At 58.2% G+C, this 13,574-nt stretch overlaps 1 protein-coding gene across 1 annotated transcript; it reads right to left on the reverse strand.

Annotated features, from left to right (window-relative positions):
• Positions 1 to 551: 551 nt before the first annotated feature.
• BCL3 (BCL3 transcription coactivator) lies at positions 552 to 12,806 on the reverse strand. Its single transcript, XM_023194446.2, has 9 exons — positions 11,442 to 12,806; positions 9,104 to 9,257; positions 4,144 to 4,252; positions 3,188 to 3,392; positions 2,993 to 3,081; positions 2,683 to 2,760; positions 1,990 to 2,157; positions 1,559 to 1,676; positions 552 to 1,155 (listed from the first exon to the last, which is right to left on the reverse strand). The coding sequence occupies exons 1-9, from the start codon at positions 11,695 to 11,697 to the stop codon at positions 968 to 970; spliced, it is 1,365 nt and encodes a 454-aa protein (XP_023050214.1). The 5' UTR covers positions 11,698 to 12,806; the 3' UTR covers positions 552 to 967.
• Positions 12,807 to 13,574: the final 768 nt, after the last annotated feature.

Consider the following 13,574-nt stretch of genomic DNA (forward strand, 5'->3'; position numbering starts at 1 on the left):
CAGGGTGCCCTGGAAAGATATCACACACTGGCCAGGTGCGGTGGCTCACGTCTGTAATCCCAGCACTTTGGGAGGCCAACATGGGAGGATCATGAGGTCAGGAGTTCGAGACCAGCCTGACCAACATGGTGAAACCCTGTCTCTACTAAAAATACAAAAATTAGCTGGGCGTGGTGGCGCGTGCCTGTAATCCCAGCTACTCGGGAGGCTGAGGCAGGAGAATCGCTTGAACTCGGGAGGCGGAGGTTGCGGTGAGCCGAGATCGTGCCACTGCACTCCAGCTTGGGTGACAGAGCAAGACTCTGTCTTGGGAAAAAAAAAAAAAAGATATCACACACCATGTTCTCCTTAGAAACAATGGCACAGTGACAATGATGGCAACATTCACAATCAAACACACCAGAAGTCCCAGAATGATACATAGGAGATTGTCTGTCTGACACTCACAACATCACTCTGGGAGTCAACTGGATTCAGTGCACGGGTGTGCACACACACGAAGGCACTTCCGCCAGGTCCATCTCATGAAAGAGGCCCATGCACCCAAGGGATATGGTACAAAAATAGTTTATTACAAAAGAAATCCAACCAAAATGCTTAATAATTTACATCGTGATCCGTGCCCGTTACAGCCCACCTCTCCCCTCCTCAGTTGTCTGGTAGAGGGGAGTGGCTGTTCCCCGGGTCCACCAGCTCTGGGAGGGGACACGGAAATGGAAGATGGGGGTGGCATTTCGGACAGGGGCTGGTGCCTGAGAATACTGGGATCAGAGTCCTGGGCAGGGAGCGAGATGGGGGAACTGTGCTCAGAAGAGGGGCTGTATGGGTAGGTGCATGTGCTTCTGTGCAAATCCTGGTCCCGAAGATGGGGGGGGGCAGAATGAGATCTTCACAGTTTCCAGAAGGGTTGACCCCACAGGGCAGGGGGCCCCTCCTCATGAGTCCGAGATCTGCCCCCCCATCCCCCTCAGCTGCCTCCTGGAGCTGGGGAGGAGGGCACCGGCCGGCCAGGGCCTCGGAGGACCCCGGCAAAGGGCAGAAAGGCAGGTGGAGATGGGGAAGGAAGGAAGAAATTGGGAGGAGCCATGGGGAATCCAGGGGGGTCCTTGGGGGGAGACTGGGAGGGTGAGGAGGACGGTGATGCAGAGAGAAGACCTGAGGAAGGAAGAGAGACAGAGGGGGAGGGTGGTGAGAAGCTAGACCCAGAGAGCAGGGGCTGGGGCCTGAGATCTGGGTCTAAGGGAGGAGGGACTGGGGGTCTGAAGGAGGGGGGGCGGGGGGCGGGACTCGGGGATCGGAGGAGGGGGGGGCAGGGGGTCTGAGGGAGGAGGGGCTAGGGGTTTAAGTCCTGGGTCTGAGGAAAGAGGCATTGGGGACCTAGACTCCTGGGTCTGAAGGAAGAGGGGCTGGGGGGGTCTGGTGAAGGGGGGGCTGCAGTCTGAAGGAGGAGGGGCCAGGGGCCTGGACTCCTGGATCTGAGGGAGGAGGGGCTGTGGGTTGGGATTCCTGGGTCTGAGGGAGGAGGCGCCAGGGCTGGAGGTTGGGAGCGGTTTCTCACCGTTGGAGCTGAGGCGGCTGCTGCTCTCGGGGGAGGTGTTGGCGCTCCGGTCAGGGGAGGGGTCTGGCTGGGAGGTGGAAGCAGGCCGGGCGGCCTTCCCCCTCAGGATGTCGATGACCTGTAGGAAGATGGGCGTCACCATAGGGCCACCCCTGCCTCACAGCCCTCTCTCCTTCTATCCCTCCTAGCTCACGGGATCCAGATGGTGGCCTCTCCATCTCTCAGTAGGAAAAGATGGGCAAGGCACTTCTTTTCTTGGTGCCAGTCTCTCCTCATTTCTGGAACTCACACCCTCGCTCTCAGAGACTCACCCACTCCCCACCACGCAGCGGCACAGACACCCTCACACCTCTGCGCTCTGGCACACTCTCCTGCCACCAGCCCGCGGACACACGTGTGCAAGGGCCATGCCCACAGCCGCCCTGGCTCACCCTGCGGCTGCGCGCCACCATCAGCGGCGTGTCATTGTGGCAGTTCTTGAGGCTGCTGTCAGCGCCGCTGCGGACCAGTGTGCGCACCAGCGGGAGGAGCCCGCGGCCGGACGCTGAGTGCAGCGCGGAGCTGCCGGAGTACATTTGTGCGTTCACGTTGGCGCCGTGCTGCGGGGCGGGAGGGCCGGGTCAGGAGGGCGCGCGGGTCACCCGGGGCAAGGGAATAGAGGCTGGAGGCCCGGGTAGGTGGCCGGCACGTTGGGCGGCACCGGATGGGGTGGGGTCACAGGAAGGTAGGAGCGACAGCCAAGGGCGGGCCAAGCGGGACTGCGCTGGCAGCGCTGAATGAACCGGAGCTGGACACCGAGGCCCGCGCCCCAAGGAGTCGGGGGGGCTGAGGGGGGAAGGACAATGCGTGGACAGGGCCTAGCTGGAAGGCGGGGTCGGCCAGGCCATCGCAGGGCGGGGCCTAGGCCGTTGAGGGGGCAGGGGAGGAATGGGACATGTTCGTAGCCAGGGGCGTGGAGCCCGAGGGTTGAGAGAACTAGGCCTTAAAGGAAGGGTCAGAGCTGGACGCGGAGCAGGAGCAAGAGCCAGAACTGGAAGGCGGGGTCAGAGCTAGAGGCTGGGGCCAGAGCCGGGTTGCGGTCAGAGAACAGGGTGGGCGCGAGGCTCAGGGGGCGCTGTACGCACCTGCAGCAGCAGCTGCACCATGCTAAGGCTGTTGTTTTCCACGGCGTGGATGAGCGGGGAGCGGCCGCTCTTAATGTCCTGCGGCGGGGAGGGAAGGTCCTTGAGTTTCTCCAAACTCTGCTCCAGCAGCCGGCAACCCCCATCTCGACCGCATCCCATTCGTGGGTTCCAGCCTCTCTCTTGGGTCAGATACTCCAAGCCCCGCCCCACGCGGGCGCTCTCCCACGCCAGCCCCACGCTGGCCCCGCCCCCGACAAGACCCCGCCCCTGCTAAGGCCCCGCTCCCTCCCAGCTCCTAATGCGAGCTCACCACTGCGTCGATGTCGGCACCGCGCTCCAGTAAGAGCTGCACGGTTTCTTGGCACTCGGTGTTCACTGCCACGTGCAGGGCGGTGAGCCCTGAGGGAGGGGAAGGCTTGGTGAAACCTAGGCCTGGGGCTTTGCGGCCGCTGATGGACTCCAGGTCCTCTGGACAGCCCAGCCGTGCCCCGCGGTAGACACTTACCGTCGTAATTGCGAGCCTCCAGGTCCAACGTGCCAGGAGCTGCGCTGTCCAGCAGGGCTCGCAGGCAGGTTGGGCTGCGGTGCTCGCACGCCAGGTGGGCGGCCGTCTGGCCATGGCGGTCCAGCGCCATGGGGCTGGCACCAGCTGTCACCAGGAGCCGGACCACAGACGGTAATGTGGTGATTACAGCCAGGTGGAGCGGTGTCTGGGGAACAGTGACTGTGAGGGACCTGTGTCCAGCCCTGCTCTCTAGTCCTGCCTCCCTCAGGTTTTCTGAACCCTTACTCCTCATCCTGCAGTCTTCCCCAGGAACAGAAACCTGAGACACCTCCTGTCTCAGATTCAAGAGTGGGGGACCCATGCTCCTCCTTCCCCAGGACCCAGAAGACTGGGCCTCCAACCTCCTCTTTCCCTAGTACCGAGATTCTGGGTCCCCAGCCCCCTCCGTCCTCACCTAGGAGGTCTTTAGGCCCCCTCCCTCTCAGGAACAAGGAGTCCAAGGCCCCAGAGCCCTTCTTCCCCAGGAACCAGGAGCCTGGAGCACCTCCCTACTTAGAGTCCAGACCCCCAGCCCTCCTCCCTCAGACCCAGGAGCCCAAACCCCCAGCCCTCCTCCCTCAGACCCAGGAGCCCAAGCCCCCAGCCCTCCTTCCTCAGACTCAGGGGCCCAGGCCCCAGCTCTCTTTCCTCAGACCCAGGAGCGCAAGCCCCCAGCCCTCCTTCCTCAGACTCAGGAGCCCAAGCCCCCAGCCCTCCTCCCTCAGACTCAGGAGCCCAGGCCCCAGCTCTCTTTCCTCAGACCCAGGAGCCCAGGCCCACAGCCCCTCCTCCCTCAGACCTAGGAGTCCAGGCCCCCGCCCCTCCTCCTTCAGACCCAGGGGTCCAGGTCCCCAGACCCTCTTCCCTCAGACCCAGGAGTCCAGGCCCCAGCCCTCCTCCCTCAGACCCAGCCTCACCTGCCGTAGGTTGTTGTAGATGTCGAGCTCCCGGCCCCCCTGCTGGAAGAGGTTGACCAGCCGGTGCACAGCTGGCAGGTTACCCTGCACCACAGCAATATGGAGAGGCCTGGGGGTGGGGGAGTGAAAGAATCACAGGCATTAGGAGCTGTTCACCTCTCACCCTCATGCTGTTGGCAATGCTAACTCCAATGTGTTGAATGCTTTGGAAATGTCCCCAGTATCCAAACACTTCTCCCCACCCACTCCTTCCATCCTGATTTACCACCCACTCCCTCCATCCTGCTTTAGCCACCACTGGCTCCCTGCTGGTCTAGCACAGTTCCATCCTCATGGCTTTCCTGCTTCCACCTATGCTCTACTGTCTGTCCCCCACACAACAGCCAGAGGGACCCTTTTATTTTATTTTATTTGTTTGAGATGGAGTCTTGCTCTGTCGCCTAGGCTGGAGTGCAGTGGTGCCATCTCACGCTCACTGCAATCTCTGCCTCCCGGGTTCAAATGATCATCCAACCTCAGCCTCCCGAGTAGCTGGGATTACAGGCATGCGCCATCACGCCCAGCTAATTTTTGTATTTTTAGTAGAGACAGGCTTTCACCATGTTGGCCAGGCTGGTCTCTAACTGCTGGGTTCAAGTGATCCTCCTGTTTCAGCCTCCCGAAGTGCTGGGATTACAGGCATGAGCCACCATGCCCAGTCTGGAACAAAAGTTTTGACTGAAAGGGAGATAAGGACAAACTGGGATGGGGCCATTGTTCTGGAGGCTGTACAGCCCAGAACCCCCTTCCAGACTGAAGGACTTACTCCCTCAGCTTCTGGGAAGATCGTCAACTTTCAGACCATTTGGGAATTACCCTCAGCTGAAGAGAGCTGCTTGCCCAAGGTCACGCCCCATGTGAATCAAGAGCAGTTGCCCTTCAATGGCATCCAGTCACTGATTAATGTCATCGTAGAAGGCCTAGCCTCCTGACCCCAATGCTGAAGGCCATTCTAGCTTCAATATTCCCTGTGGGATGACTGAGGCCGCGTGGAGGCGACACAGCAGCTCAACTTCTCCTTCTGCCCAGATGGGCTTCCTTCATCCCACAGATGTTGATGGAGAGCATTTCCAAGGAACTTCCTGCTCAGTTTCCAGAGACCCCAACCTGGAACAGCTATTTGGAGACTGATGTGTGTGCGCGCGCGCGTGCATGTGCACACCTGTGCATGTTTGCATGGGATGGGGGACAGAGTGGAGGACCCAAGGAGGACTGTGTGTACACAGTGGGTGGCAGGGTCTTTATTTAAAGTCTGTTTACTGAGTAATTCCTTTCTCACCACCACTCGTCTCTCTTGTGGAATGTGTCTGTAGAATCCAGTTTAAACCAGCCTCCCAGGTGGTTCTGATGGAAATGCAGAAATCCTGGGGTCAGAGTTGCAAATTGGGCCACAACCCCTCCTAGCCTAGCCATGTGCTAGGGCAAAGCCATGGCGGCCTTTTGGAGCCTCACTTTACTCTTAGGTAAAGTACAGCGCCCACATGCCAGGGTGAGATCACGCAGGTGAATTGCTGAACCTGACTCCTAATTCGTGAAAGCCAAATTTAAAAATAAAATGTTGAGGGAGGGGCCGGTGTCCCTGGGAAGGCTCCTCGCTTCTCTGCGTCTCCCAGGACGCCTGGCCTAGGTCCCTCTCGGGGCGGCCAGGGTTAAGTGAGGGCAGACGGAGCGAATGATTTCAGAGAAACCGTCCAGGCCTGAGTTCCCATAAACGCGCGGGCCGCAGGGGGTGGGGCGGGGCTGGAGGAAGTGGGGACGGGAGGGGCGACCCAGCCCTCGGACTTCCAGTAACAGGTCTGCTGGGCGGGGCTCCGCTTCCTGCTCCCGGGGGAGGGAAGCCTGTCCCGCCGGGGATCTACCCTGGCCACCCCCGGCACCCCAACTTCCATCCTCGAATGGGGCGGGGAAAGGGGGAGCCCAGCCAAAGAAGACCTAGCTCCCTTGAGGTGTGTGTGTTGGGGGAGAGCATATAATCCCGGGTCCTCCAGCCTGGGGGGACCCTCTGCAACTCCACCCGTTAGGGTTCAGACTCCAGCTGGCTGCAAGTCCTCCTTATCCCGGCATCCACTCCCAACATCTCTCTGGGAGCCAGAAATAGCCCTAACTCTTCTTTAAGAATAAGGACGTCCCCCGTCCTTCAGAGCTCCAGGATTCCACACTACCTTGCCTGTCCTTGTCCCCTCAGAGACCCAGAAATACAGCGCCTCAATCCCTGCCCCTTTGGGGACAGAGACTTTCAGGCCCCTCGGCGTGAGCAGTTTCACCCGCCCAGCGCTTAGAATGTCCTGCTGCCGCTTTCGTGAAATTCTTAAGTTTTGAGCAAGGGACTCTGCAAATTTCTGTATCTGGTCCTGCCCCTAAAGTCCCTCTGAGTGCCAGGTCCCCAAGCTGCCAAGCTGCTCCTCATCCCCTCGGAGATTAAGGAATACAGTTTCCCAACTGCTGCCATCTGAGACTCAGAACATCCATCCCCACCACCCCGCCCCCCGTCATCCCGCCCCCTCCCCAGGTTTCTAGCTGCCCAATCCCTAACCTCTTGGGGGTCCAAATGCCCCAAGGCTCGTACCCGCCTGTGAGAAGATGCAAGCCCAGCCTCCCAACCTTTTGGCTTCTGCGGGGACCCAGACTTAGCGTCCCCCGCCCTCCTCGCCCCCACTGCCCGCCCCCGCGGGTGTGAAGTGGAGCCGGTGGCGCAGGCTGGGGCCGGGCCGCTGCCCGTTCCGGTAAAGTCTCAGCCCCAGCGGAAGGGGTTAAGGTTGGAGGAAGCGCCAGGAGGGGGGAGGCTGCGAGTGAGTGACGGGTGCTGACGTGGGGGAGGCAGAGCAGCTGGGTTGCGGTCAAGTTCTGCGGGAAGGGATTTCCCCCAGCAGGCAGCTGAGGCAGAAGTGTTTGCCTTGGGGGAGAGTCGGGGAGGGAAGGTGGGGGGAGGGCCCGGGACTGGAGACTGGTGGGCCGAGCGGCCTCTAGCAAGCACACTGCTTTTCAATGGCATGGAGGGTTCACCCCTGGGGGCAGAGACTAATTAAGTCCACTTCATAGATGACCCCCCAGAGCTACCCAGAAGGGGAGGGAACTAGGTTTTATTAGCTCTTTATAATCTCAGTCACTTTCTCCTGCTAGGGCTCTCGAGATGGCCTGCAACCTACCCTGGGAGCTCTGCTCAAACACTACCCATTTCCATGCATTGAGCACTTACTCTTTGCCCAGCCCTGTTCTGTGCACTGTATTAAAACATGTGTACAAGATCTCACTGAATCCTAATTGTGATAGGTGCTATTATGAGACCCAGTTTCCAAATAGGGAAACTGAGACTCAGTGACATGAAATCACTCAGTGGGCCAGTGGCGGAGCAGCCCCCCTGCTACTTCTCTGCAGAAGTAAGCCTGTTCATCTCTACCTGTGGTTTCCAGGCCCCAGACTAATTCTCACATAAGCGCTTTGTATAAATCATATCATTTCTTCCTCCCGGAGACCCTCACACGTGATGGTTCCTGTTTTTACAGAGAGGGAAACTGAGGCATAGAGGGAGGAGAAAGTGGCCATGCTGAGATTCAAACCCAGGTCGATAGAATAATAAGAATCATGATGATCAATTGTAGTGAGTGCTTACTATGTGCTAGGCACAGACTAAACCCTCCCGTGCAACACTTCTCAGCAGCCTCACAAACATGTTCTTCAAACTGCAGGTGATAAACCATGGGGGTTGTGAAATCAATTTAGGGGATCTTCAAATTAATGTAGTGGGCTGTGACCACAAAACAATGAAGTCGACTAGAATAGAAAATGGCAAAGTAAAGCTGTAAAGCTGGGCTCAGTGGCTCTCACCTGTAATCTCAGCACTTTGGGAGGCTGAGGTGGGAACATGACTTGAGCCCAGGAGTTTGAGACCAGTCTGGGCAACATAGCAAGACCACCATGTCTCTACAAATAAAAAAATAAATAAATAAATAAATAAATAAAAAAAATTAGCCAGGTGTGGGAGGAGTGCCTGCAGTCCCAGTTACTCAGGAGGCTGAGGTGGGAGGATCACTTGAGCCCAAGAGATCAAGGCTACAGTGAGCTATGATTGCACCACTGCACTCCAGCCTGGGTGACAGATGGAGACCCTGTCTCAGAAAAAAAAAAAAAAAAAAGAAAATGTCAAAGTAGAACCCACATAGTAAGGGTGAGTATTGTTTCATTTTGTGCAATTTTAATTTCAAGTGTGTGTGTGTGTGTGTATGTGCTGGGTTTGAGATAAAGTAATAGTAATATTAACAAACACTCAACATTTATGCTAGGTCCAGTGATAGGTGTTTTACATGTATAATTCATATAGTAAGTTAATCAATGAACTGTCTGTCTTGTTTTTAAGTTGTGATAAAAAATCTGAAGACCACTGTTCCAAAAATAGTGTTCTAGGGGTGGGCTTGGGGCTCATGCCTGTAATCCCAGCACTTTGGGAGGCCAAGGTGAGTGGATCACTGGAGGTCAGGAGTTGGAGACCAGTCTGGCCAACATGGTGAAACCCTGTCTCTATCAAAAAATACAAAACTTAGCTGAGCGTGGCAGTGGGCACCTGTAGTCTCAGCTACTCGGGAGGTTGAGGCACGAGACTTGCTTGAATCTGGGAGGTGGAGGTTGCAGTGAGCCGAGATGGTGCCACTGCACTCCAGCCTGCGTGACAGAGTGAGACCCTGTCTCAAAAAAACAAAAACAAAAACCAAACAAAAATAGTGTCCTAGGAGGTAAATGCTCTCAGGGTGCCCATTATTCAGAGGAGGAAACTGAGGCTCAGAGAGGGGAAGGGCCTTATTCAAGGTCACACAGCCTGCGGTGGAGACCAAGTTCTGACTCAGGTCCACGGGAGCTGTGTGGCCCTGTGTTATGGACAGCTGGTCTTCCCAACCACCCCTCCCCTTAATAGGGGACTGTCACTCACGTGTCTCCGTCCTCATCTGCACGGGTGGCCATGGCGATGTCAGCAGAAAGGGGGTGTTCCATGGGGCACATCATGGGGTACAGGGGTGTAGGCAGGTTCACCAGAGGAAACGGGGAGCCCATGGTCCGAGTGGGGTACAAAGGCAGTAAGGCTCCTAGGCAATGGAGGATAGAGGAGGGACAAGGGTGAGGCCACACCCACAGACCCTCAACCCGCTCCCCACTTCTAGATCTTTGCTCCTGCAGTGTCACCTACCTTTTCTCCCAGGTCCCTTTGCATCCCATACTGGGTCCTCAGAGCCTAAAACAAACCCCCCTCCACATCCCTCCTCTGGGCTCCAGAAGCTTCCTCTCCCTCCACGGCTGGTCACCCTCATTGTCACTTATCTTCTGACCCCAACCTCCAATCAGACAAAGGGTCCCTTAAGAACAGAGGGCACACCCATCATCACCTAGCAGGGAACCTGAGGGACTGTCTGCAGAGTGATTTTGTGGCTGATGAAGAGCTGGGTGCAGGGTGTGGGATAAATGTAGAGTGGATTTGGAGAGAGTGGAGGGAGAGAGGAGGTGTCACGAGAAGCTTGTTCAAACTGTTTTTGAGATGGAGTCTTGCTCTGTTGCCCAGACTGGAGTGCAGTGGCACGATCTTGCCTCACTGCAACCTCCGCCTCCCAGGTTCAAGCAATTCTCCTGCCTCAGCCTCCCAGGTAGCTGGGATTACAGATGCTCACCACCACGCGTGGGTAATTTTAGATCAAACTGTTAAAAGAGGGGCCATGGCAGACCGGGCGCAGTGGCTCATGCCTCTAACACCAATATGTTGGGAGGCCGAGGCGGGTGGATCACCTGAGCTCAGGAGTTCAATACTAGTCTGGGCAACATGGTGAAACCCTGTCTCTACTAAAAATACAAAAATTAGCCAGGTGTGGTGGTGCATGCCTGTAATCCTAGCTACTCCAGAGGCCGAGGCACAAGAATCGTTTGAACTTGGGAGGTGGAGGTTGCAGTGAGCCGAGATCACGCCAATGCACTCCAGCCTGGGTGACAGAGCAAAACTCTGTCTCAAAAAAACAAAACAAAACAAAACAAAAACAAAAGGTGGGGGACCACAGCAGCAGGCAAATCTGTACCAACCCATCACACAGATGGGGAAAATTGAGGCCTGCGTTCTTACTCTTGGAATGGGAAAGCTGGGAGGCCGTGGCAGAATTCCTGACGCATATAGCTTGAGGCTCTCCAGCTGTCACACTGATGGGGTGGAAGGTGCAGAAACTACCTAAAGTCTTGGGGCTCTGGAGAAGGCCTCTCTGCAGCTTTGGGGGTCAATTGGGGATGGTGACATGGCTACAGCTGTGGTAGGGGTCACCCCTTCTTGAGATCAGGGATGGAGATGGGTTGGAGAGAAGAATGTGTAGTCTTTGTCCTCTGCTGATCCTTGTGGGTCCTCTGTTCTTGAACTCCTAAGTTTCCAGGTCCCCGTATCTCCAGTACCAGGCCTTGGGGCCCTGAGGCTTTCTGTCTGGAGACCCCTGAATCTTTCATCCTGCCTCTAAATTACGCAGAGTCTCAGAATTACCCAATCTTAGGATCTTCAGTCCCCTGATCCCCTCCAGCCCACCTGATCTTGACCTCAAATAGGACCCTGATCGCTTGTGGTCCCACATAACTGAGTACCCAGAACCCCGGGTCTCTGTTCCCCTGGGTCCTCAACACCCCCTGGTATCTGGGTCCCTGGAGCTCTGGTTCATTTCCTTGGATCTTTGTGATCCCAGGTATTGGGGTGCTCAGAACCCCATCTCTGTTTTCATAATGCCCATGTCTCCAGATATCTTGGGTTCCTGAGATTGCGACATCCTGAGGTCCTCAGTATCTGTCTCCTTAGAACCCCAGTCTCTGTTACCCTGACTTCCTTTGATTCTAATATCAGGATACAAGGAACCCCAGTTTCTCCAGCCCAGCTCAGCTTCCTCATAACCCTACACATCTGGTTTAAGAGCTTGTACTTGTTTGTCCCCAGGACACCAGGCTCTGTGTCCTGATTCCCTGACACCCCAATATTTGTACCAGTGGGCATTGTCCCTGGCCCCCCCCATGTCACTCAGCCCCTGGGCTCTGCCCCCCAGGGTCCCCAAACCCCCAGATCCCTGTGTCCCAAGGCACAGCTTACTGGCTTCCTGATGATCTCCTATCTGTATCCCTGGAACCTGGGGTTATATCCTCTTGTCCCCCAGGTTCCTGGAGAGACACGGGTTTGTGCCTCGAGCTGTGTCTCCTGGCTCTGGTGACCCTATGCTCTGTGTGGCTCCCACCAGGCCCAGACCCTCGTGGGGGCCACTCACCCGGGTAGTACAGCGCCTCCGGCCTGGCCAGGCCGTGGGGGGGCCCGGGGACCGCCGGCAGGTCGCAGCCGCCGCGCAGAGGGTCCAGGGGGACGACAAGGCCCGCAGCGCCGCGGGGAGCGGCGGGCTCCGGGGAGGGCGCGCGCAGCGGGCGCTTGCGGAGCGGCAGTGCGGCGCCCGGGAGTCCGGCGGCCTTGGGTCGGGTGCGCAGGTCCACGGGCCCCTCGTCCATGGCCCCCGCGGGGCATCGGGGCATGGGGCCGCCGGGGACGGCGGCCGGAGAGCGGCTGGGCTCGGCTGCACGGGAGGGTGGTTTCGCCGGGCGCCGGGACTTCCCCTGCAGCCGGCTGAACTGAAGGGACTTTTGTCGGCCGGGGCGGTGCCGGCCGCCCGCCTCCCCGCCCCCGGCCCCCCCCCCCCGGGGCCACCCGTACGCCCCAGGGGTTTCCTGGACCCGCCGCTGCTCCCGCCGCTCTGCAGTGCAGCCTGCTGTGCGCCCCGCCCGCGCCGCGCCCCGCTTGCCCCCTCCCGGCCCGCGGCGCCCCGGGCAGCCAGGCCTTGGAGGGGGAGCAGGAGGAAAGGAGGGGTGGGGGGAGAGGAGGCGGGGTCGGAGGATGGGGGGGTGTCCCCACCCCTGCTGCCAAGGGCCGCTCTCAGTCTCTCTGCCTCTGTTTTTGTGTTTCTGGCTCTATCTCTCAGCCTCTCTATCGCTGAGTCTGTAACTGTCTCTCTGGTTCTCCTGTCTGAGTAGGTGTTTTTCTCCGCACCCCCGCGTTTGTCTCTGTGCTCTGTTCGGTCTCTGTCTCTCTCTTTTGTCTCTCTCTGTCTGTCACCATCTGTCTGTCTCTCAGTTGCTGTCTGCTTCTCTGCCTCTCAGGAGGCCTTGGCATCTCTGGGACGCAGGTTCGAATCTCGGTTCCCACTTCCTCCCTGGGTGACCTTGGTCAAACACTTCCCCTCTCTGAGCCGTTTCCTCCTTAGTGGGAGTGAAGAGACGCACCCGGGGCAAGGACTGGCACTCAGCAGGCGGCCAGGAACGATTCCTCTCCCTCCTGTCTCCCATTTCTGCCACTCCACGTGTCTCTTCAGCTGTGGGTCTAAAGGGGCTGGGGGTGGGGTGAGGGTGGGGAGCGCTCCACTGATTGTATTTTTCCCCGCGTTGGGGGCCCTGCACCCAGCCAGGGCCCACAGGGCACCGGGGTGGGTGCTCGGAAAATCCTAGGTGCACAGAAAGAGACATGGAGACAGGCGCAGAGATCTTGAGAGAAAGAGAGATAGCAAGAGACACAGACGCCAGGCCAGAGTCAGCGCAACCGAGGCCGGTGCTGCAGGAGAGGGGAGCAGCTTGGCTTCCCCCCACTTCCCTTCCCACCGCCAAGAGGGGTTGATGGGTGGGGAACAAGCCAGGCGGGTTGGGGGCATGACTCAGGCAGGAGATGGGAGGGAAGGAGGGAGGAGGCGGGACTCTTCCCAGTCTCCTCCCCTTCTCTGCCTCTCCCCGCCCCGGGGTGGGGCCCCGAAGGTCCGGGGCTTTCCCGGATTTCCCTGGGGGCGGGGCAGCCGCTGGGGTTGAGTCCGGGTCACTGAGTCACAGGAGGCGGAGACGGAGGCTTTGGGCACACAGAGGGCGGGGCATGGCGGCTGCACCCCGGACCTGCCCAGGGGGCATGCGGCGTCTCTCTGGTTCTCTCCCCCGGTCTCCTTCTGTCTTCCAGACTTGCCTGACTTCCCTCTGGTTGTCTCCCGCCCCGCCCTCTGTCTCTGTCTCCCCATCTCTATTGCTATCTTTATGTCCCCTGGGACCTTGAAAGTGGGTGTTGGGACCCAGGGAAGGGACTTTGGCCGGACTCAGGCCCCACCCGAGTGGATCGTTAACCCAGGATGTGAGAAGTGGCTGTGGGGAGAGGCCTCATCCCTTCCCTCCCTGATCCTTTCTGCCTACCCCCCTTCATGGTGAAACATCCCGAGCACAGACCTGTGTTCAAATTCTACCTCTACCCCTTGCTCCCGGTGGGACCTTAGACAAGCCATTCCATCTTGAGACTCAGTTTGTTCTTCTGGAAAATGGGACCAATGGCAACCCCTGCCTGCTGGTGTTGCAGGGGCCACAGCAAAGGAAGACAGGGGAGGAAT

Source organism: Piliocolobus tephrosceles, chromosome 21 (genome assembly GCF_002776525.5).
Source record: "Piliocolobus tephrosceles isolate RC106 chromosome 21, ASM277652v3, whole genome shotgun sequence".
Classification (NCBI taxonomy): Eukaryota; Metazoa; Chordata; class Mammalia; order Primates; family Cercopithecidae; genus Piliocolobus; species Piliocolobus tephrosceles.

Coding starts and splice junctions, on each gene's coding strand:
- BCL3 (XM_023194446.2), bottom strand. CDS start 11,697: ATGCCCCGATGCCCCGCGGGGGCCATGGACGAGGGGCCCGTGGACCTG. Junction 3,082..3,187: donor GGAGGCTCGCAATTACGACG/GTAAGTGTCTAC, acceptor CCCCTCCCTCAG/GGCTCACCGCCCTGCACGTG. Junction 1,156..1,558: donor CAGCCGCCTCAGCTCCAACG/GTGAGAAACCGC, acceptor TTCCTTCCTCAG/GTCTTCTCTCTGCATCACCG.